Raw genomic sequence first — 25,349 nt, forward strand, 5'->3', positions numbered from 1 at the left:
AGGCAACATTGGGTGCTCCTCTCACTCTCCTCCCAGCCCCCAGCCACCTTCTGTGGCACATTTCTTCCACCTCCTCATTTTCTTGCCTTTGGTCATGCATCCCCTCCTAGCATTCTGTAAGCATCTCCTTTATCCCATATCTTATCAGGAGAAGAGATACATGGAGAATGGTTGTTGGATGGTGCAAGGATGCTATAGTTCTGCTATACTCTATGGATACCACTCTGTTTAGGAATGCACTGACTAATAATTAGAGGTGAGAAAACATGAAGCTGTTTAAAGACATTTTGTATTTTTCCAGCCTTTCCCAAGCCTATCCTTATTGAACTTATCCACCTTTTTCCCTCAATTTTTGAGCGATTTTCAAATACATTCATTTAGCACATTGTGGCTGTGTACCAAAGATACGTGGATTCTAGGGCACAGAACTCCCCTAGAGCGTGAACTTTCACCTGAACCCACATTCTGATGTACACATTTTCCAAACTTGCACATTGTTTCCTTTTCCTAAGTAAAAAGTTTGAAAGAAGTTATGAGATCTTCTCATTATTCCAGGATTAAACCTTTTGATAAGGGAAGTGTAAAGAAGTTGAAATATGCAGATCAAATTTCCTTGAAAACAAATGAAGCCTCATATAAATGAGGGAAAACATGCTTTGCAAAACCACGGTTTTGGTTTTTCTGAATCAAAAGCACTTGAAAAAAATAGTTTGAGACATTCAGCAATTTCAAACTGTGGCTGGGCTCACCATCCCTAATTTCAAGGGAAATTAAATCCATCTGTTTCTCATTCATTTACACTCTACTCACCAAAATGTTATTCTGTAAGAGCAATGGGACGTCCAGGAAGCTGTACAGGCTGTTTTTTTAAGCCATATTGTTCTCAACTGAGAAGTAGGTTTGGTCACTGTGTTCAACCCGCAAAGTCCTAATGGATTCTCAACTCACTGGGTTAGTCTCATAGGTAAGTGAGGGCTTTGAGAGGTCAACGTGTCCAGTCTTCTGCCTCAGGGAAGAATCATATTTAGATTCCTTGTTACTACAATTTATTTCTATCTTCATTGCTTCTCTCTTCTTAAGATCAACAACCCACTCCTTCAGGAAATTCCTCCTCATTGCTCCCCAAAAAGGCTCAAGTACTGTACTAGACACTGTTAACACATCTTCCAGATCTATTGGGATCCATTTTACCAGACCTTAGTGCCCATCCCCCCAATTCTGCAAGTTTTTCTGCTAGTGGCTTACCCTTGGGCCCTGGAGCTGTCTTATTTCAGCCTGGGAGAGGAATCAGACGTCCTTCTGAAGGGTGGATGATGAACTCAGGGTATCAGCTCTCTCTGTGGAGACCAACTGGATGGAAATGTTTGACAGGTCTGCAGGAGGGAATGTCAGAGGGAACTTCTTATCTTACTTAGAACCATGTGCCTTAGTTTAAATGAGTTTCCTCAAGTTGCAAGGATATTTGAACCATGCTTCTTTCCCCTGATAGTGAGATCAGAAGAGCAATCCAAGTTCCAAGAAGTCCACAGCATGGCTCCTTCATAGCCATGAGTTCTCTGATAAGAGGAGACACTAGGGGAAAGCTTGGGGCTGGTTCTGCTCAAACATGTCTCCACTAGTGGAAGAAGGGAGGGGAATGGAAAGACAGTTAACATCCTTGGAAAACAGCCCAAAGAGCCAGGACTGCTGATCCTGGGTCAATTGGCAAAGGGTGCCATGTTTCCAGGGGAGCATGCAAATAGCCAGCCATTGTCTCCTAGATAAAGCCTGGCACATGGCAAGTGTTCAATAAATATTTGATGTTGAAGCAATAAAACTGCCATAAAGTGTGGCAAAGAGCAAGATCTTTGGATGAGCATCAGTAGATCTAAGTTTTGTGCCTGGACCTGTCACACTCAGTTGTTAATAATTCCTCTGAGCAGAGCCATAGAGCATAGTGGTTAAGAGTGTGGGATGCTTAAATTTGAATCCATCCTTTCTGATTGTCAGCTGGGAGACCTTGAGCAAGTCCTTTGAACATTTTGTGAAAACTTTAAAAAATTTGTTCTTAAAAAGAAACTATTAAGAAAATGAAAAGGCATACCACTGAATTGGAGAAAAAAAATATTTATCTGACAAAAAACTTGCATCCAGAATATATAAAGAACTCCTACACCTCAATAATAAGACAAAAACCCAATTAAAATGTGGGCAGAAGATCGAAACAGAGCTTTCTCAAAAGAAGATATGTGAAAGGCAAACAAACATATGAAGAAATGATCAACTCCATTATTCATTGGAGAAATGGAAAATTAAAGCCACAATAAAATACCACTACAAACCCATTAAAGTGACTAAAATTAATTATTAGTGAGTATGTGGAGAAAATAGAACTCTCATGTGCCACTAGAGGAAATATAACAAGATACAATCACCGTGTGAAACTATTTGTCAGTTTCTTAAAAAGTTAATCATGTACCTACCATGGAACCTAGCCATTCTTTCTTAAACATGTCCGCAACATTCAAAGACTTGCACATCATTGCTCATAGAAGATTTATTCATAATAGTAAAAAAATCTGGAAACAGCTTAAATGTTCATCAAGAGGTGAAGAGATAAACAAACCATGGTCTATGCGTACAATGGAGTAACACTTGGCAATTAATTTTCTGCTGATGAAACTTTTTCAATTGTCACACTATCTTTATTACCGTACGTTTATAGTAAGTACTGAAATCAGGTGGTGTGATTCTCCAAGTTTGTTCCTTTAAAAAAGAGTTGGCTATTCTGGATGTTTCGTATTTCCACATCAGTTTTAGAGTCTATTTGAAAATCTATTTCTCCTAGATAATCTGCTGGAATTTTGACTGAGATTGTAAAATCTATCATTGATTTGGGAAAATTGACATCTTAACCATATTGAGTGTTCCACGCTATGAACATGGTGAAACTCTACAAAGATTTAGATCTTTAATATCTCTTTGAAATATTTTGTAGTTTTCCACTATAGGTCTTACACATATTTTGTTAAATGTATTTGCCAGTAGTTTTGAAGCTATTGTAAATAGTATTTTATTTTTTGAAGTTATTGTGGATAAAATATTTAGCTATTATTTTCCAAATTTTGCTGCTGGTCCTTAGAAATACAATTAATTTTGTTTATTTATCTTATATAATATGACCTTATTAACTCATTAGTTCTAGTAGTTTGTTCTGGGAATTTCATATCCATCCTTAACTTTTCACAATCTACTTAGAGTTAATATTGTGCCAATTCACATAAAATGTGAACATCTTGCAAATGTGTAGGTCCATTTATTACTCCACCATCCTTTATGGTATAATGTGTGTGTATATAGTATCCACATACATTATAACCCTCACTAGACACTGTTATAGTTATAAATATAGTCATATGTGTTTAAGACATTGTTCCACTGTTTCCTGGACTCCATGGCTTCTGAGCAGAAGTCTGTGGTCATTAGAATTATTGCTCACTGTATGTAACATATTGTTTTTATCTGGCTCTTTTCAAAGTTTTCTCTTTAATTTTGCTTTTTAGCAGTTTGACTTGGATATTTCTAAGCATGGTTTTCTTCATACACGTCATGTTTGCAGCTCTCTGAGCTTTTGGAATCTGTAAATTTATGTCTTTCACCAAATGAGAGAAGTTTTCTGACATTTTTTCTACATTTTTTAGACCCCATTTTTCTTTCTCTGTCTCCTCTATTTCTGGGACTCCATTTGCCTATAATTTGACAATAACCCACAGGTCCCTAGACTTTGTTAATTTTTTTCAATCTTTCTTCTCTGTCTTCTTCAATTTGGAAAATTCTGCTGATTTATATTCAAGTTCACTTGCCCTTTCCTTCTCCTCCATTCTGCCATTCAATCCACCCAGTAAAATTTTTATTCAGATATTTTATTTTTCAGTTCTAAAATATAAATTTGGTTCCCTTTAATATATTCTCTTTGGTAACATGTCTTATTTTTCATTCATTACTGTTGTGTTTTCTTTACCTTACTGAGCAGAGTTTTAATAGCTGCTTTAAAATCTTTGTCTAATAGTTTCAACATCTAGGTCATCCAAGGGTTGGCTTGGTTGATGGTCTTTGCCCTTTAGGTTGTGTCACATTTTTCTGGTTCTCATATGTCATTTAATTTTGGATTATATCCTAGACATTGTCAAAGATATGCTGTAGAGACTTTAAGTTCTTTATCTTCTTAAGAGTGTGCTGATGTGTTTCTTTTAGCAGGCAGTTAACCTGGTTAGATGCTAATGTCAAACTTTTTCACAACTGTTGCAACATTTGTGGTGTCAGTTTGGATTCCTGCCATCTGCCCCATGTTTTTGTGGTTCTGGGTTCACCCATAGAATTGTCCAGAATTTGTGCACAGAATTTGAGATTCCTCTTCAGTCTCTCTCCTTTTTGCTATTTCTCCCACTCTCCAATAGCTCTGGTTGCCTTCGATGCCATCCCTTTCTTCCTTGGCCAGAAAAACAAAGGCTTTAATTGAGGTTTAGTTGACCAATGATACACCACGACCTGCTTAGTATTTTTTTTCCAGTATTTATAATTGTTATCCACAGAAGGGTCAGTTTATTACCAGAAGTGGAATTATTATTTGTGTACTTTCTATTTCATTGATTTCTGTCTTACTTTTAATATTTCCTCCCTTCCATTTATTTTGGGTTCAATTTATTCTTCTTTTTCTAACTTCGTAAGGAGGGAGGTTAGATCATTGATTTTAGAACTTTCTTCTCCAGAATAAATATCTAAGACTATACATTTCCCTTTAAGCAACTGTTACTGATCTTATCTTTATTTAAAACATTGATAGATTGCCTGTCATGGATTTTTTTTAAATTAATTTTTATTTTTAAAAATATTTCATTAAAATATTATCTTAATGACTGAGTTTTTTGGTCTCCCCTTACGTTTAACACTTAGGCAAATATCTCGCTGTCTCACCTCACCTTAGTCTTCTCATAAGAGTCCAGGTGTGTAGAAGGGTCACTTCCCAAATCTGGGGTTCATCACTCAGCACAGCCAGTAGACATCACACCAAACCAGGCTGAGGAGGAAAAGAGGGTTTATTTACAAGGGTGGGAGGACAAGGGAACATTTCCCAAATCAGCCTCCCCCAAGTGATTTTTTAATTGGCTTTTATACCCATCAGAGACAAAGAGAGATAATCATCTTAGTTAACAGGTAACAGAGGTCTGGAGAACTTCAGTAGTTTATCTTACCTCCTTCAGGATTTACATCTTGTGACACCTGGGAAGGTGCCTCCCAACCTAGGGAGACAGATGAAAGGCTTGTTAATGTCTGGGAGGTTTGGGGCAATAGACTAAAGCTTATTCAGGTCTGGCTGAATACTTTACATTTACATATTGCTCCTTTGTGAGACAAAGAGCTTCCATTATAGCCTGCTTCCAGCTTTGAAGGTTACATTTCAAGGTTACTTTACAATTTCCAGCTTGCTTACAGTTTTAAGATTATATTGAAAAAGTCACTGTTACAGGTGCACTTGACAAGGTGGGCCAGAGTCTGGGGAGCAGCCCAGTTGCAGGGCCTGGCTCCAGAAATGCAGCTGGGCCATGGTGGCATGTCATCCAGAGGCACAGTGAGCTGAGTCCTGAGGAGCAGCTGCTGTCAGGGCAGTCTCCCCAGAGATGGGCGCTGTGCATCAAGGGGTGTCAACAGAATGATCAGTATCCTGCCATACAGGAGAAAATAGACTTAGTCAAAAGATCTGCTCGTACAAAGCAGGCAGCAAACCAAGCAGGGGTTGGCCAGGCATGGGGTGAGGGCATCCCAGACAAAGAGAGAAACATAAACAAGGCCCAGAGGCTGGAGAGAAGTGGGGACCTTCATAGAATTGCAAATAGTTCAGGATGTTTGAAGATAAAGTGTGAGGGAAAGAGGATGACAAGAGAAAAAGTCAAGGAGAGTCCTTAATCCAGTGTTAAGACACTTGGCCTTTCTCTGAAAGTGTCAGGTTTTGAGTGAGGGAATGATATGAGCAGATTTCCATTTTAGAAAGACCACTTGGGGTGCATGTAGAGAATGGACTGGTTGGATTGGAGGAGAGAAAGACTAGGAGTGAGGGTGCTGGTTTAAAAGCCACCAGTGTAATAGCTTTTCCAGTGACCCAGGTGAGAAATAAGTCTGGTTTGAGCTAAAGAAAGGGAAATTGGAATGGAAGAGGAGAAATTAGACCTGAGAGCAACTTTAGAAATAACCTGGATAGGGATTAGTGGTTGATCAGAAACCAGGGTGAGGGGTAGGAGAAGACAAGTGTGGCTGTCAGGTTTTCAGATGGGAAGGGATGCCTTCAAGGGTGAGATGGTTTGGGGAGTAACAAAAGGTGTAAGAGCATTGTCCTCAGGAACAATGAGGTACCACTTGATTCAGCAAAAATGATGAAAGTGCAAGATACCATCCTTGTACTTGTGAAGTGGTGATGAAGACAGGCTCCTCCTGGGTGAAGCAAACTTCAGTTACTGGCATGCCAAAGGAAGGACTTTATCCTAAGATTTATAAGGAGACACAAAATGCCCCAAATATGGCAGAATTAAGGACTACATTTACACCTAGAAGTAAGTATATCCAAGTCTCTCAATGCTATTGGGAAATCAGCAAGGTCTTTGCAACAGCAGTTGGGAGAGGAAGCCTAGTATATGTTTACCTCGTAGAGACTACAACTAGCCTCTGATAATTTTAAAGTTGTGTTTTAAAAGTCTTCCAATGTAAGAAACAGTGGAGAGAATGCTCAAGGAAAGAATTCTTTGTTCTCTATACTGGGAATCAGAAGCCATCATGAAAAGAGTGTCTAAGCATCTTTGTACACTGATTTCTTTGCATCCTCAACCATCCACGATGGAACATCTGATAGCAGCCTGCTTTGTCTGTCCATCCTGCAGTTAGAGTAACTGAGGGGAAGACTTCGTATCATCCAATGTGAAGAATCTTCTGCTGGTTTCTTCCTATGAGGATACTTAGGGAGAAAGTTAAGAATAGACAAGCTGGCAATCAAGTAGATAAGAAAGAAGACTATGGCTCTTTCAGGAGTCTGCTTTTACCTTCTTAGTAAAATGCATGTGTCAGATCAATATTCTTGTGAACTTGTCTTGGTAATCAGGTGACTGTTAAAGTATCTTGTTTGCCTGGGTAAATATTAAGGTAAGAGGCTACCTGCTTTACTGGACAATGGAGGACTACATGCCTATGACTGTAATTAAGTGCTTGCCTCCTGGCCTACAATCTTTGTACTGGGGAAATGAAGATGCTATGGGTCATTGGCTTCACACCAAGTTCACCTTGTCCCAGGTTCTCCTCACCAGGTTCCCCTTGCCCCAGGTCCTGCTCACCTTAAACCCTTCTTTCCAATGCTACACCAGGATTTCACCCAGCTTCATTCTTTTTTTGGCTAGCTGCTTTGTACCTGAGTTCAGCTTTACATTTTTGCCCTAGCCATAGGGTTTTTGCCTTGCTTCTCATCTTTGCTGATTCCTCCAAGGGACAGGATTTGGACTTACCAAGTCTGGGTCCCTGCTCCTGAGGCTTCACCCCATTGATCTCCATCTGTTGTTTGTTGTAAGCTCACCCACCAACTCATTCCCATTTTCCCCTCTCTTTATACATCTGTCAGTGAAATAGAGAGATATGAAAATGAGTCTTCCCTAATGCAAGGACCTATTCATTGAATCTCTCTCTGAGATTGGTTTCTAAGAACTCCTTTAACTCTCTTGCTCCATTTTTCTGGCTTTTTTGGTATCTGGTACTGTTCATTCTTGCTCTAGCCCTGGTCATTTCAACACTAGAGACTGCTGTGCTGGGGCTACTCACTTGCCCCACCTGGTCTCCTAACAGCTGTATTGGATTCCAGCTAGCTCCACTGATTATGATTATGTAGTAATTGCTTTTCCTCACAAAGCCCTCTTTGTCTCTCAGCTCAATCAGCCAAGACCTTAAAATGATGACCTATCATAGAGTTTCTCTGAAGAGCCTGGTATAATTCCTTACAAATCACTTAGAGCTCAGCAATCAATTTGAAGCTTACCTGCTCTATCAATGGTTAGCAGCCCTCTAGCAAAACCCTTTATTATTTGCATTGCTGCTCTTTATTATGAATTCAGCATGCACAGGTCAGGTCTGTGGTGACACAGCAACTCAACCATGATTTTGTTTTTACTTGATAAGAATAGTTGAATGCCAAGCAAATGCTGATTTGTTCCAAGAAGATCAACCACAAAATCCCTTAGGCTTCTTTGGCTGTACACTGTAATGGCTCATCTCGGGGCAGGAAAGAATGCTGGGGAAGAAGTTGGGATTTGGCTATGTAGCTTGGGACAAGTTACTTAACTTCTCCATGCCACAGTAATATCATCTGTAAAATAGAGATCCTAACAATGCTTACCAGTTTATGGAGACATGACATGAGGCTATTTGAATGAAACTAGGTACACATGCTTGCTCACCGTGACCTTCCCCTGGGATTTATTGATTCTGGTCACCTGTGTGTCTAGGCTTTGGCCAACAGTTGGTCCCTTCTTAGATAGGCAGCCAGGTTGTAGATTCTGTTTCCTTCTTGGTGAAGTCCTTTCTGGACTGATCACTTCATTTTTTCTCGACCTGGATACATATGCCATATGCTCAGACCCTGAATAACAGATTCCTTGCGACATGTTAGGACTTCATGAAATTCATACAGATTCCCAGCCTCATGCTTTCCCCGATGATCCATTCTACCACCACTTTAACCCTGATTTTGATCCATTTCACACAAAATCTGCTCCACAACAATATCCTCATGTTATAACTTAGGGAAGAGAATATTAGACCAGAAGAGAAAGACCTGATGCTGTAGCCAGCTTGTTAGGTCACACTGGAGAAGCACTAGACCACAATGAACTATAGTGTCTTTTGTGAAGCGAACATAAATAGAAGTCCTACCTTCTTCGCTGGGGATAAAATAAGCTATTAAGTATTTCAATTTGTTTGAAGGATTCAGAACTCTACAAATGTTGGTGTCATTATGATCTTTGCAAATCCAAGGTGTGACCAGATGTTTGGAGACTGGTGTCCGTGGGTGTGCATGATGCATATGCACATGGTTGTGCATATGTGTGCCCATGTGTGTGTGCAGGTGTGGCTTGTGTGAGCAGAAGAGGCATGCTGGAAATAGAACATGCTGCAAAGCATTTCAACATGTAGCAGGTCAGTCACCCCTGCATGCTGGGGGTGGGAGTAAAGAGATGAGCATTGCTTTGTATTGGTGTAAAACTGTGACTCTGCTGTTTGTAGCATAGAGTGAGTACTGCAACATAAGGAAAAAAAGAAAAAAGAAAAAAGGAAAAAAACCAGAACCTTTAATCACAATTTGGGCATGTTAAACACAGTTTGCATGGAGGTGAACTGTCAAGAGCAAGAGATTTTGGCATATTCAATAGAGGCCAGTGAGAACCTGAGATGGTGGCTAGGTGAGAAATGGTGAAAAAACACCTCCATGAAAAATACTAGATAAAAGCCAGAAAGTGATCCAGAACATCAGTTCCAACAATGCACCAGCCGGAGAAGCTCTACTAAATTCACAGGGACTGTGCATTTGGTGAAACTGGGAGTCTGCATTCTGAAACGAGTGAGTGAGCTGGTTGAAAGTCTGGCGTCCATGCTGGGGTGTGGCGAAACCATGGGTTGGCGTTTGGAGACGGACTAGTTCTTTTTTTAAAAAAAAAAACAAACCTGGGAGTAGCTGCAGATTTGGTGGCGAGAACTGCCCAATGAAGCACGGCAGGAGCGGGCCTTGCAAACGCCTCAATATCTGGCGTGGAAGATAGCCCATACCACACCCACTGCTAATTGTCTCAGAGCCAGGAGGGCAGAGGGGAGCCAAAAGGAGAAACAAACCATGCCCCTTGCAGCCATCTTCCCAGCGGGCTGGAGACGATCCTGCCCAGGCTGGAGCTATAGCCTAGAGCCAGGCCAAGGGTCCCAGTGTGACAGGGAGTGTTTCCCGCAACATACGCACATGCCATAATATCAGCCATGGACAGTGGCTTTTAGTGCACCCACAGCTAATTGTCTTGGACGTGGGAAGGCAGAGATGTGCAAAAAGGGGGAAATTAACATGCCCCATTCAGCCATCTTTACAGCTGGCTGGGAATGCCTCTGCATGGCCCGGTGGCCCAGGGCTTCCCTGGAGGGCTGGCGTGCACCTGTGACATGGCACAACCTTCCCTCAGCAGAGGTCCTGGAAGAGCATGGCTGAGAAGGGGGACCCACTTGGAAATCCCAGAGACCCTATGCCAATACCAAGGACTAGTGGGTCAGTGGCCAAGGCAATCTGTGGTGAGACTGAAATGAAGGTTTAGACTCTTGCAACAGCCTTAAATCTCCAGGAACACCTGGGAGGTTTGATTATTAAAGCTGCCCTTCCTCCCTAACCACTCAGACACACGCCCCACATTCAGGGCAGACAGCACCAACAACACACCCAAACTTGGTGCACCAATTGAACCCCACAAGAATCAAACCCCCACACACCACAAAGACAAAGTTGGGGAGAACTGACTTGAGGGGAATCGGTGACTCGAGGATGCCATCTGCTGGTTAGTTAGAGAAAGTGTATGCCACCAAGCTGTAGATCTGACAAATTAGAGAGCAGGATTTTTCATATCCTGAAAGAGCCCTATCAAGTAAAGCAAATGCCAAGAGTCCAAAAACAACAGAAAATTTTAAAGCATATGATAAAACCAGATGATGTGGAGAACCCAAACCCAAACACCGAAATCAAAAGATCAGAGGAGACACAGTACTTGGAGCAATTAATCAAAGAACTAAAGACAAACAACAAAAGCATGGCACAGGATATAAAGGACATGAAGAAGACCCTAGAAGAGCATAAAGAAGAACTTGCAAGAATAAATAAAAAAATAGATGATCTTATGGAAATAAAAGAAACTGTTGACCAAATTGAAAAGATTCTGGATACTCATAATACAAGATTAGAGGAAGTTGAACAATGACTCAGCCTCCTCAAGGACCACAGAATGGAAAATGAAAGAACAAAAGAAAGAATGGGGAAAGAAATAAAAAAAATCAAAATGGATCTCAGGAATATGATAGATACAATAAAATGTCCAAATTTAAGACTCATTCATGTCCCAGAAGGGGAAGAGAAGGGTAAAGGTCTAGAAAGAGTATTCAAAGAAATTGTCGGGGAAAACTTCCCCAACCTTCTACACAATATAAATACACAAAGCATAAATGCCCAGCGAACTCCAAATAGACTAAATCCAAATAAACCCACTCCAAGACATATTCTGATCAGACTGTCAAATACTGAAGAGAAGGAGCAAGTTCTGAAAGCAGCAAGAGAAAAGCAATTCACCACATACAAAGGAAACAACAAAAGACTAAGTAGTGACTACTCAGCGGCCACCATGGAGGTGAGAAGGCAGTGGCATGACATATTTAAAATTCTGAGAGAGAAAAATTTCCAACCAAGAATACTTTATCCAGCAAAACTCTCCTTCAAATTTGAGGGAGAACTTAAATTTTTCACAGACAAACAAATGCTGAGAGATTTTGCTAATAAAAGATCTGCCCTACTTCAGATACTAAAGGGAGCCCTACCAACAGAGAAACAAAGAAAGGAGAGAGAGATATAGAGAAATTTAACAGACATATATAGAACATTACATCCCAAATCACCAGGACACACATTCTTCTCTAGTGATCATGGATCTTTCTCCAGAATAGACCATAGGCTGGGACATAAAACAAGCCTCAATAAATTTAAAAAAATTGAATTTATTCAAAACACATTCTCTGACCACAATGTAATACAAATAGAAGTCAATAGCCATCAGAGACTTAGAAAATTCACAAATACCTGGAGGTTAAAAATGAGGGGGAGATGGAAACATTCCTGGATAATCAAAAGGTGAGGGACTTCATTACCAGTAGATCAGTCCTATAAGAAATGCTAAAGGGAATTGTGCAGGCTGAAAGGAAGGGACACTAAACAATTGACTGAAACCACATGAAGAAATAAAGATTTCCGGTGAAGATCACATGGTAAATATAAATACCAATACTACTGTATTTTTGATTTGTGAACTCCACTATTTACTTCCCACAGGATCTAAAATACATGAACTGTAATGATAAATCAGTGGTTTTCGACTCAATGTAAAATACGTAAGTTTTGATAAGAGCTACATAAAGGTGTAGGAATGGAAGAGTATAGGAAAGTTTATGTGTCCTATTGAAGTTAAGTTGGTATCAAAGAAAAACAGGATTGTCATAGATTAAAGATGTTAAATTTAAGCCTCACAGTAAACACAAAGAAAGTATCAGAGAATATGACCATAAAGATAAAAAGTAGAGTATGTGTTACGAGCAGTGGGGGAAGGGGCAATGGGGAGTTAAGAAATGAGTATAGGGCTCCTGTTTGGGGTGACAGGAAATTTCTAGTAATGGACGGTGGGAAGATGATGGCATTGCAACATTCTGAATGTGATTAATCCCACTAATGGAATGCTAGGGATGGTTTAGAAGGGGAAGATTTAGGCTGTATATATGCTTCCCCAATAGAAAAAAAAAAAAAAGACAGTCTAAATAGATAATGACAATTAAATGCCAAGGATGAACCTGGATGGGATCTGAGGATGGAGGAGAGGAGGCTCAAAGGGACACAGTTGGGACATAAGGAAAAAAAAGGAAATATAGAATGTAAGCTTTGTATCAATGTTAAATTTCTTGATCTTTGTAGCTGTGCTTAATGTGATTGCATAAATGAATGTTCTTGTTCATGGGAAGTGTATATGTGAATTACATTGTTTGTTCAAGGATGTGTGCAGCTTGCTCTCATATGTTCAGAAGACAGAGCAATAGATGATGGATGATAGATAGGGAGGGAGGGAGGGAGGGAAAGAAATGGTGGTGTGACAGGACGTTAAAGTTGGTGGATCGGGGTATTGGGGGAGGGGGGTCGGGGTATGCTGGAGTTCTATATATGGGGTTTGTATTGTTTTTGCAACTGCTCCTGTAAGTTTGAATTTATTTCAAAATAAAATAAAACAAAAAACATAGGGGCCAACCAAAAAAATACGGAAAGGAGTCTGTGGTACTGGCAAACACATATTGGGTCATTTAAATACTTAAATGTACTACAAGCTAAGAATTATCATGGACAGGTTGAATTCAAGCAAAGGTATAGACTGATTTGGAAACAAAATAACTTGACCAAGGTAAGAGTTTCTGGAGAAAACATGGACTTTTGCATAAACATTTTTGTCTAATGTTTTCAAGGGCAGGTGAAAAAAAATTAAGGATTTTGGAGGAAATTTGGCTTCCAGGATTCTGTGTTTCTAACCCAGAACCAAAGCTTCAGAGCTGCAGTGGCACGTTCCGGTACTCCCAGCCCCAAGGACATGGAGCAAGGAAGGCCACTCTGTCTTATGCCTCGGGCTTGGGTAGCTCTGTTCCCAACCAAGGCCACCCCAAAGGGCAAGCAGACCCTTCAGATACTGGGGTAAAAATAATACTGAGAAAATCTATGCAAATCAAAATGAATACAATGTGCCCCACTGACTAGATCATTTCTATGTTCCAGATTTCTGTGCACTTTCTACAAAACACACCTTTCGATTTTTACCCAAACACAGCATCCTCAAATTTGACCTCCTGCTATGTGACTTGTTAAATTCCAACTGTCACATTCTCACTCAGAGAACCAAGCCACGCCACTGCAGAGGAGGTTGAAGCGAATGGACCAAGACCCAAAGAGAAGTTTCTGAAAGGGTCAACCGGGGAATGTTTTGAGCCATGGCACCACCTTGTTATATGTGGTTTCCCTAGGAAACTGCTTTGAAGACGTCAGCTTTCCCTTGGATGCCTGGGTTTTAAATAGGTGTGTTGCTTTACAGTCACACCCATACCCAAGTCTCTGTCACTTATATAACAAGGTGTTTTCTTCCTTTTAATCCATCAAACTGAAAAAGCAATAGAATGCAAGAAGCCTTTAATAAGGCTTGAGGTGATGGAAGGATGTTGTTAAATAGTTAATCTTTGACCATGGACTAAGATGAAATGATGACTCTGTAGCAGGAGAGCCACAAGGCAAAAGAAAGGGATGAAGTGATTAGAAAGGGAGCAAAATACATTGCCTTCAGGTACTAATATAAAATAATATCTTAAGAGGTTTTTAGGAACTAGTCATCCCCAATTTTTGTGGTTACCTTCATTGGAAAAGGTTATTTAAAATGACTTTATCTCCAAGCTCTGTAAGGAAATATTAAACCCCTCTCCATCAGTGTGCTGCTGTAAGCTATAACACAATTACATTGCCAATGAAATGAAAAGGAACTCAGGATCATAAAATTAGCTTTTAGTGTTTCACAGGTTACAGCGATTCCATATATACAAAGAGAAAGGATATGGAGATACACGTGACCAGAAGAAACGGTTTGACAAATAGAGGTAGGAATTCGTATAACTTTAAAGTAAAGATTTAAAACTGATTGTTCATAGTGTGATTAGGCTCAGTGGCAACAGAGGGTAACCACATCTGTTAATCAGTTAGTGTGAGATGTCTAACATGCAATAAATAACAGTTCAACTTGAGAGACTCAGACACTATTCTGTGAAGCGGAGTCCAAGCGGAAGACTAGTTTAAAAATCAGTGGAAAGAAAGGATACTTATCTCGCAGCACAGTTAAGAGGGTAGTGCTATATATAGTAACACTGCAGTATGATCAAGATTTTGGTAGGTGCACACTGCCAGGATTGACAAATAGTGGGGCCGTGTGCTGGTGAAATCTGCATGTCATTTGGGATTTCAATCTCCATGATATTTCCATGAATTTCATGAAGTGGTATTTTGGAATGGGTCCTTCTGGAATGGATGTGACTGTTTACCAAAGCATTCTTTTTGTAACTTTCAATTCCATGACACCCCACAGAAATAATTCCTCAAAAACATCCAAGTTGGCTGTTATCCTGCCTCTCTCTCCTGACTGCTATTTAATGCTCCTTGTCAGCACACAAACACAGCTTCCTCTTGTGATCTGGAAGTTTGTTTTTGTAAAAAGTCCCTCATACAGTCATACTTCCTGTAATGATTTGATTTAATGCAACATCCTTCATCTTAAGACTTGATTGCAGATGAAAGAATATAGCTGAACTGCAGTGAATGAAAAAAATCTTCCTTTTGAACTCCCCTCCAATCACCTTCTTGGAATCACTTTACTTTTTCCACCGTTTAAGTCCATTTGCAATACAACTAACAATAACAGTAATAATAATATCGTAAGAGGTCACATTTCTTAGCTCAGAGTCAACAACTTCTGATGATTATTTTTTTGGGGAATGGGTGTTGAGTAATTATAGCAGACTTAATTTTGAGTGGGTTCTGTCTTTTATTTTTACTTAAATATTTTTGAGAGGTGAAATTGGATATTTTAAGGGGGTGGAAAAGCATGGATATTAGATAAGATTTGGCCTTGAATAAAGGTAAAATTTAGTTAAGTATCAGATCCTGTGGTGGGAGTTGCTAAACAAAGAAACCTTGGTCATAGACTTTTAGGATGGCCCTTTCATCTTTGGTTTTGCATCTCCAGGTGAAGAATACAACAAAGGAACTTCTTCATGAAGTGGGGTCGGAGGACAGGCTGCTCCGTTCTGCACAGAGGGTATCAAAGACTGGGACCCCAGGTTCTGCCCAAATTTGCTTTTGCTACTGGGAAAGCCAAAGAAATATCGTATTGGAATAGTCCTTTTCTCTACTACTCATTATGTGAATACAGTCACTTCCAAATGAAAGGACATCTGTTTGTTTTTCCTCTAGAGACAGCAATAATTTCTTTGAGATTATGTGAATACACTCTTGTAGGGTTGCCAGATATCGCAGGTTTAGGACACCCAGTTAAATTTTAATTATTTCTAATTGCCTATGCAATTTTTTAACTTACTGGAAAAAGCAGAACACAGGACTTTTAGAGTAGCTGAACAAAGTCCACACAGGACAAAGGACAAAATCAAATACAGGACATGTCCTGCATACCTGCTATGCCTGGCAACCTTAAACTCGCTGGTATTCAGAGTTATGTGGCTCCTACCTACATATGCGACATCTTGGGCTTTGGGAATCATATAATTATGTCATTTGACTTCCACATCTATTTCAGAATTTTATCAAAAATTGACTATCAACTGTCTTCTCTTATTCTTCTTTGCTTTGTTTTACACACCACCAAAATGCCAGTTGAAAAATGAAAATTCCTGTCATCAGTTTTTGGGAATGTTCATAAATTACTCATTTGGGTGGACTAATTCTCAAACCACCAAATTATTTGACTCAATAAAATGGTTAGCAAATAGGAAGACACAGGCAGCCAAGCACATAGTAAGTAGACAGGAAACTGAGCACAACAGAAGAACTGATCAAGGATGAAGATGAAGCAAAATGGCTGAAGCTTTGTTTCTGCCTTATATTTCTTTTTTATTTGAGTATTTAGTGGGAAAACTTTGGAAAAAAAAGTTGATGTTAACCTATCAATCTTTCTTAAAATGCTAGGAGAATTGTTTCTTCTAGGAAAACCGAGGAATACAATCCCACAGTCTGTTGCAGTATAAGACTGAATAACTAATTTTTCCACTACAAAGTTCTTTTCCGCTGGTAGAAATCCTTTTACACAAGAATCTTGTAGATTAAATATTAGCTTGACTTGTTAAAAAAAGCCTTCTCACTACCTTCCTTCCTCTGGAAGACGAGGATTTGTTTCAGATTCCTTTCTAAAAATATGCACAAAACAATGACAATGACAACAAAAAACAACAACGAGAGTTTACTGACAAACTACTAATGCCTCGAGAAGTTAAGCAACTCCGTAACTTCTTTATTCTTTAAAATACCAGCTTAGTTCTAATCATACAATTTCATTGCAAATCCTAACTCTGGAGACTCTAACAGTGCTCAGAAGCTCACTCCCTCTGAGAGTGGAAAACCACTCAATACTCCACACGTTGAGAGACTGGTTGGCAGGTCATTCTGATTAAAGATAAACCGAAGTGCTCGAAGGGTGAAATATATGTAGTTAATCCATCAGAAATGAAATGTTAAGCTTTAGACCCTCAAATGTAAGTCTCCCCAGGGGAAGAAAGTTAAGTACCTCTTGGACCTGTCCAGAATCAACTAATCAAATGCCGGATGTCGAATGTACACCACAGAACTTGGAAATGAAGACTTGAAATGCTAATATCTTTCATCAAAAATGAAAACTATTTTCAAATGTTTAACAGGCAAAGGAAAGTCTTGAAAGAATGAAAGCTGAGATTGAGGGACTGGGTGTCTTCATCACTCCACATAATGGTCAAATGTGTGGCCCTTTGACTGTAATGATGAGTATGGGTCCAAGCCCTGGGACGGCTGTCTATTGAGCCACCAATGGCAGGGTCTAGTGCTTCCTTTTCTCCTCCCTCCAGATGCTACCTACGACCTAAGGATCCAAGCAAGTGGGAAAGAATAACAGACGTGTCACTTTTTTGCATATCTTCATTTATATTTCCTTGATATCAAAATCACCATCAATTAAAATTGAAAATTTAATTCGAAGAAAAATCAAATAAAATAGTGTTTTAAAATTCATTTAATAACTGATCCACTAATGCATGGCATTTGTAAAAATTTTTATTTTTAATTTTAACCAGTTATTTTAGATTTCTGGAGACTCGACTCGATGCCGTAATTTCCCCATGATTGAAAAAGGATCCTATGCGTACCCCCCCACCCCCATCTCAAAGGTGGGTCCCTGTGAGGCTTAAGGAGTAGATCTTAGTAGTGCTCTCTGGGGCCATTGGCAACAAGGAACCAGGTAAGTACAGGATATTTATTCCCGAAATAGGACGGGGCTTTCAGATTACACTGGTTTGCTTCTGTTTACTTTGTGGTTTATCAAATGGAACACAGCTTTTTTGAATGGTCTCACTGAAAAGGCCTAATGCATTGGCAATGTTTCAAAATGCAAAATTCCTTTTAGGTCAAAATACTGCGTTAACTTCACTACTTCTTGGTTGGTTGTGGACCTGGGTGTTGATCAGGAATCTCTTTAAATAAGAAGATTGGACAAACATAATAAGTTTGCTACCTGAATCCTTTGTTAACATATCAACAAGAGAGTATTTGGTGTAAAGTAATAATAATTAAGCCTGCCTGGAAAATATTAAGATTCAAACCAGACACAACTTTAGAGCTATTTATTGAATATTACTTTATAATACAATTTGTTGAACTGTACACATATTGGTTTTTAAGACACTCTGCACATTTGGTTTTTGTGTAGTACAAAAGATCAGATGATCAAGTCTTCCAAACTTGGCTGAAACTTTAATATGCTAACTGAACATATAAAAAGATTTATGAATCTTATGGAACTACATTGTACCATATACAATGTAAGTAAGCAAGATTCGTAATCTTGATCACATTCAAATTAGCATCAATGTAAAGCTGTGAAAAGAATTTAGTAGTGCAACACAAAAGCTGTAAACCTGCCTAGGGCATTATTTTCCTTTTGATTATACCACAATAAAAATGTATAAAATAAGAAAAATAACTAAAAGGGGTAGTAACTAACTACACAAACATGTAATATTTTTAAAAATGAAGATCTAAAGCAAACTGTTATTAAACTATCAACAGAAAAAGGAAAAAGAAAAAAAACTCCTGAAAAATTAAAGACAAAATCCTACCTTTCATGAATTGAGATGATTCTTTAAACCTTTATAAATTTTACCCACCATTATTCTTACACCTGTATTCTATTAGTTAGTTCCAGGCTAGAGATTTTAGCCACATTTTCTGTTCAATAGATGGACATTTGGAAATCTGGTAATGTTTATAGCAAATATGGCCAGACTGGCTGCAATATATTTCATCTTTTCGCTGATAATCTGAATTCAGTTTACTTTCCCTATTATCTGAAGCCCAAAGTTCAAATTCTTATAGAACCAAACATACATGAGCATATTTTTCAAGGACTTGCTCCTTTAATTGCAAATGTCTTTCATCAACAATCCCCACAATTATGCTTGAAAAGGCTGTGTGTATGTGTGGCCTCATGTGCATGTTTGCATGTACGCACCACCTGCACAATCTCAGACACACACTCCTTGAGTGAACATGCAGATCATCCTGGTGTGAATGAAATGAGAATTCACATTTTGCATATTCAGCCAATACCAGCACATTTATTCTCAGCCCCAAAGAAATACAGCTCTCAAACCCCCACATTCATCCAGATGCAAAATGTTACCTCTGTAACACTGAAATGCATAAGGCTTATTTAAATGCTGATGTCCTCTCAGATGATCAAATTTTGATCTTGCTTCAAGGAGTCATCTTGGTAATGTACTGCATTCCTTCCCTTCATCTCCTCTTCTTCCTCACTGGTCCACCCCAACCTTATATACTTTATCATCTGAGCAAATTTCCTTTATGGTTACACAGCTTAATTTTGTTAGTTTATTTATGAATCGTCCGTGCTAATTATAATTAATGAGCCATTTATTTATCACACCTGAGATGTCCATTACTCTCAAGAGCTTTCGTTTACTCTTGGGATGTCAGTGAATAATTCCAAGAAGTTCCTTTGTGGACATGGCATTATAATAGACTGGGAATGATACGGCTGAATGGAATATTGGCCCATAATAATGATCTGAAGAGAAAAGGACAGCTGGAGGGCAGGTGGACATGGGATCTGCAGAGTCAGGCTTCACATGGCCTCAGAAAGTACCTTGGAAACCACTGTCCACAGCAGAGCTTCTCAAAGTTTAACGTGCATAGGAATCACTGAGGATCTTGTTAAAATACAGACTCTGATTCAGTCGGTCTAGGTAGGGCCAGAGCTTCTGCATTTCTAGTAAGCCCCCAGGTGCAGCTGGTACTAGTGGTCTGGGAACCACATTTTGTATAGAAAAGGGCAAGAAGGTCCCAAAGAAAAAAATAGTGTGAAGAGTAGCATTGGTTTCATTGATATATGTTTCCACATCTGTCAATTCCTAATTTAATCAACTGTACTCCGTACAATTCAGTCCAGTGAAGAATTATTTTCTTTGTGAACATAGAGTGACATGGAATTATTAGTTTTTGTGAGAATAGAGTTTCCCTGCCCCTTTTTAGGCATAACCAGGTAGCCATCATTATGTATAACATTTTCTCTGCTTGAAAAAAAGAGTCTAATTTCAGGTAATGATGTAAGTGAATACTGAATCACATTTCAACCCTTGGTCATAATGTCTTTAATTCTTGGATGAAATAAAAACCTTATGTTATAGATGATCATTTTGTACGGAAATGCATTTCCTTTTGATATCAGCTGTGTTAAATGTCTTCCATCCCATGCGACACAGTTCTTCTAAATGTACCCCCATTTTAGAAAAATCGAATTTTGGGAGCTTACTTCGGACGAAGCATTTTAAAGGAACCCCCTCAAACACAGAAATGCTTGTTAAGCCACTAGGTCAAAAGAAAAGATTGATTTCATAGGTCTTTGTGTTGGAATGAAACCACACATCATCTGCACAGCAGCCCTTGTGTTTGAGAGAGCTCCGGTGCAGGAACAGCCCACAGAGTCATCACCACCGTGATCAGACATTGCTCTGCTGTAACAAGAGTGTCCTCAGCTCTCTTTCTCTCTGATCCTCCTGCCTGTACTTCTCCTCAAGTTTCTGCTTTTCGGAATCTGCACAGTAAAAGGTGCAGTCCGGACTCTTCCGGATCTGCTCAAACTGACTGAAATCAGCCACGTACTTTCCATTTTTGGAGAGAGAAACCACAGGCACAAACTCAAAACCCCAGTAGATCTCCTCTGGGATATAAGATGTCCGGCTCTGGCACACAGCACTGGTGGACTCAACGGTGGCGTTGAGGAGAACCACCAGCTCAAACTCCTTTTCCTTCAGGTTCTGGGGCGTGAGATCACTCAGGGGGCTCGTCTCATCCAGCACGTGGTAGAAGGTCATGGGCAGAATGAGGAAGGGGCTCTCGGAAGAGGAGTCCACGTGGAACTTGACGGTGGCTTGGTTGAGGAGGATCTGCTCCCCCTCCTTGGTGACGTGGGTCTGCAGGAGCTTGCCGGAGAGCTGGCACTGAATCAGCAGACTCTTTCGCATGTTAGCCACCTGGATCACCAAGCACAGCTTCCCGTTCTGCTTGGTGATGACAGCACAGTGGCTGAACTTGATGGTCTCAGCTCGCTTTTTGGGTCTTGCAATTTTGGCCAGAAAGGTGCCCGTGATGAAGATTTCAATCAAGGTTGTGATAACCAGCTGAGCAACCAACAGGAAAATGGCGTGGGGGCACTCTTCAGTGATGGAGCGGACTCCATAGCCAATGGTTGTCTGGGACTCCAGGGAAAAGAGAAAGGCCCCCGTTAGAGAGTCCACTTTCATGATGCAGGGAGTGTGGTTTGAAGTGTGCCCTCTGGGTTCTAAATCCCCATGGATAAACGCGATGGCATAGTAGACCACTCCAAAAAGGAACCAGGTCATCACGAAGGTGGCAGCAAACAGGGTGAGCTTGTATCTCCACTTCATGTCGATGACTGTCGTCCACAAGTCTTGAAGATAGAGCAGGTAGATGCCGTCCACTTTGTCGATTCTCACGTTGCTGTGTCCGCTTTTGGACATGACACGGGGTCTGTTGGTCTTGAGCTCGGATCCGGGACTGTGTTTCACCAGAGGCGCCCCGGACATGTTGATGTGGATGGCGTCCATCGCCGTGCTCCGGAGGGCACCTAAGGAACCAGAAAGAAAGATGCTTCATTATGGCTGTGTGTTGGTGAAGCATCCAGAAAATAGTCATGGAATGTTCTGGGTGAAAAAAGAGGCAGGAGTGAAAGAACTCTGAAAGCGTGATTAATTCACTTGTACTTGAGGAAGGCAGTGGGATAGGGTTCAAATGCTGACTGCAAATTATTAGCTGGGTGATGTTGGGTAACTGACCTCAGCTCCCTAATCTGTAAGATGGGAATACAGTTGGCTTCTCAGGATTTTTTGACAATTAAATGAGATAATGGATATAAAGTGTCAAAATAAGCTCCATACTCCAAAAAAACAAAAACAATACTATGCTCCTCTTTGTGATAACATGCTGTCCTGCACATATTCTACATCGTGTTATTATGAATAATTACTCATATTCAAATACCTATCATGGATTTCCAATTCAACTGAGTGTGGGACCAGTACTGATATAACTAAAATCTACCATCCATAAGATAATTCTTGATATGATAATGGAAAATATTAATACAAACTATTGAAACTCAGGTAATATTAGTAAAAATTTTTAAAGAAGGATTTTTATATAGTATTCTCTATAATAGTAATGCATCTCCACCCTCTCCCACTCCAATGAATAGTTTAGAATCCATGACTTCTCACTCTTCATGACGTAGGAAATAAAACTAAGCTATCAAACAAACAAAAAATAAATTTATAGGGAGTAATTAAGTTTACTAACGGCTTTATAGTTATGCTAATTTTTCTTAGAAAAATGCTAGTAATATATCATTTTTGATGTAGCATTTCATGCACAAAAATTCTGTCTTACTTCTTTAGAACTAAAGATAACTATCAGGAGGAAATCTATTTGAACAAACACATGAAAAAGTATATATGTGCAAACATAGATTTTGTAGAAGCAAAGACTTACCTAGGAGACGTGCTGGGTTCCCACGCTCGGCCTCAGGAATGCTCTGTAACATTAACAGACGGGAACAAGCTGGCTACACAGCATGTTATAGTACCTGCCTGGTGACTTAGATAAATTGCCCCTACATTCCTTGAAAAAGATAATGTGAGTGATTACAGGGTAACCGTGGTTGGCATTTTTTCCCCACCTCTTTGGTATTTTAAGGATAGAAAAAATTCCTCCTTTTAAAAAGAAACAGGTATACAGTGGCCTATGATTCATGTAATAATCTTTACTGTCAGAAGTTTTAAAAGTAATCCCCATGGACAAATCTTTTCAAGATACAAAGGAAACTGAAAGTTTATCCATTGGAGGAGAACACCTGTTCAGGAGACAGTGAGCTGTTGGGTATTTTAACTTTCCTGTTACATTATTAAGATCCCGTCATTTACCAAATGCTCCATTGAAATAATGTTTTTTTCTTGGAAAGGAAAGTCATTTTTTTCATTTTTATTGCAAAGAGGGCCATATGTTACTGAGAATTCCTTTTACTCAGAGAAACCTAATTCCGCTTACATTGGGATCAATTTAGAAGAAAAATACAGGCTATAATTGGTGAACATGGGTCTTTACATATCCTCAGCAGCGCTCCTCAGTAACCAAGAGGAAAGTCACCGCCAAATGGGAGTCTGGAAACAAAACGCCCTGCTGGCACGCCCCAGTGCAGCAGCAGGCTCAGGGCACTGACACTGCCAGGGGCAGTTGCAGCCCAGGTACAAGTAACTGCATGCAATTCTTTAAAAAAAAAAAAAAGGGAAACTTCTAGGGGAAAGTGCATGCCATTCAATCAACTGAAATACAAACAGAGGCTGAAGTTCTCAAGTGTGAGTGAAACACAAGGGCCCTCGGCACAAGCGGAGCCCTAAACTCAACCCCCACCCCACCCCACCCCCACCTCCCCGCCAGATTCTGGAAACTTGGCTCTGTTTATAGGAAGGCAGTGCCATGAAACTTGTGCTTTAACCTCTCCTGCCAAGGGGCCACAGGCAGGGCAGGGGACAAGCTGGCCCTTTGGCTCTCTCTGCTGTGCTCTTGGGCTGCATTTCTGCGTGTCTGGGTTGTTCACACCAATGGTGCATTCTTTTAGGGACTGGTGCTCATAAATGGGGTAACAAGACCTGGGGCCTCTGGGGTCTGAGTTCAGCGCTCTCTGTGGTGGACAAGGCGCAAAGGGCACTGTTACCCTGCTCTGTCCTTCTCCCTCCCTCTCAGTGCCCTGCACCCTGAGCCCATGGCTACCTGGTCAGCACTCAGGAGGTCCAAGAGTTGTCTGTCTTCCTCAAGGCAGGTGCAACGTCCTTGCTCCCCTTCGCCCACCTGGCTACTATGGGTGTCAGCTACGGCCTGAAAGAGAGAGGGACACGGGGTGTTCACAGGTGTACAACCAGAGCCCCTCAGTGACACTGGCCCTTAGTGAGCCCCCAGGGCTGGGGCGTGGCATTCATCTTCCCATCCTTGATAATCTGGCTGGTGCACAGAATAGGGCAAAGGCCCAAGGAAAGTTTTCAGAATCAAACTGAACCCTCACCGCAGTCCTCACTACAGAATCACCACCCCTGGAGGGAGCACAACAGCAAACACCCTGGGAAGTGTAGGATACCCCACCCCCATGGAGGTCGCTGTGAATGGAGCCTCAAACCTGGGGGCAGGAAGGGGAAGTGCAGAGGAAGTAAACAGCGGGAACTGGAAGGGGACAGTTTGGAGTATTTTTACCGCCTGTGGAAATGCCTTCTTACTGTTGAGTCATAGAATGTTAGAGTGGAAGGGACTGTCAGAGCCGTCTCGTGGGACACCCGTTTAACCAAGGAGGAGACCTGATTGTTCAGAGAGCGTTGTCTTGGTCACACAGCTGGTTCACGGCAGAAAGCACCAGGTCCAAAGACTTTGAAAGCTAGACTAGTGTTCTTGTCAGTTCATCACAAGATCCCCCTTAGACCTCCAAAGTCTAATGAAACCTGCTTCAAATTCAAGAGGTTCTTATGCTTCTCACTTTTCTGAAATACTTCTCCCTAAGTTGTGAGTACATACACACATCTGTTTGTCTCTCTCTTACACATGCACACACTTCACACTTCTTTTCTGATCCACCAGTTATTTATAATAATCGCTTTTGTTGTCAATCTGCACAGTGTCTTCTAGACTGGATTCTCCCAGGGTGTTCATAGCACATTTGGCCAATTACCTCTTCGACACTGCTCTATTAAACCAGCTCTCCTGCTTTGCACCCATCAATCTTACCCGTTTATGCGTTACTATTTATGCTTCACTACATGTTCTAAAATCATCGTATTTTATTCTTCAACAGGCTTCATTCATGAAATTTACTTCATTGTTGGTTCACACACTTATTTCATATAATTTTATGTTACCACCTGGGATTTTTTTTCCTTAGTGATTCTACAATCCACTTGGCTTAACTTCTAAATTGACAATGGACTTTAATGATATCCCAATAGCTGAGGATGGAAAGAATGATAAAAGGATATTCTCTTCTGATACCCTCTTTCCCAACTCACAAATAAGCAAGATTCCATACAGACCTTTGGTAGTTGTCTTTACTCTCTAGATAGAACATTTGTTTCTCCAGTGTCATTACATTGTT

The 25,349-nt window shown here is 40.3% G+C and overlaps 1 protein-coding gene and 2 long non-coding RNA genes across 9 annotated transcripts in view; 1 reads left to right on the plus strand and 2 right to left on the minus strand.

The window, feature by feature from the left end:
- Window positions 1-25,349, plus strand: part of LOC119530870 — a 45,781-nt gene that overhangs the window by 14,062 nt on the left and 6,370 nt on the right. The window contains exon 3 of the long non-coding RNA XR_005216154.1: window positions 15,612-15,683. This is a non-coding gene — a long non-coding RNA (uncharacterized LOC119530870). The remainder of the gene's footprint in view (window positions 1-15,611; window positions 15,684-25,349) is intronic.
- LOC119530877 lies at window positions 4,447-5,313 on the minus strand. Its single transcript, XR_005216155.1, has 3 exons — window positions 5,232-5,313; window positions 4,959-5,056; window positions 4,447-4,464 (listed from the first exon to the last, which is right to left on the minus strand). It is a non-coding gene; the product is annotated as an uncharacterized LOC119530877 (long non-coding RNA).
- KCNJ15 (potassium inwardly rectifying channel subfamily J member 15) overlaps window positions 18,232-25,349 on the minus strand; it is a 52,903-nt gene continuing 45,785 nt past the window's right edge. For all 7 annotated transcript variants that reach the window (XM_037831571.1, XM_037831575.1, XM_037831574.1 and 4 more), the window contains 3 exons: window positions 23,987-24,091; window positions 22,709-22,751; window positions 18,232-21,788 (listed from right to left, as the gene is read on the minus strand). In XM_037831571.1, the coding sequence (XP_037687499.1) occupies window positions 20,641-21,768 (1,128 nt within the window). In that variant the 5' untranslated portion in view covers window positions 21,769-21,788; window positions 22,709-22,751; window positions 23,987-24,091 and the 3' untranslated portion in view covers window positions 18,232-20,640. The remainder of the gene's footprint in view (window positions 21,789-22,708; window positions 22,752-23,986; window positions 24,092-25,349) is intronic.

This window comes from Choloepus didactylus, chromosome 1, assembly GCF_015220235.1.
Source record: "Choloepus didactylus isolate mChoDid1 chromosome 1, mChoDid1.pri, whole genome shotgun sequence".
Classification (NCBI taxonomy): Eukaryota; Metazoa; Chordata; class Mammalia; order Pilosa; family Megalonychidae; genus Choloepus; species Choloepus didactylus.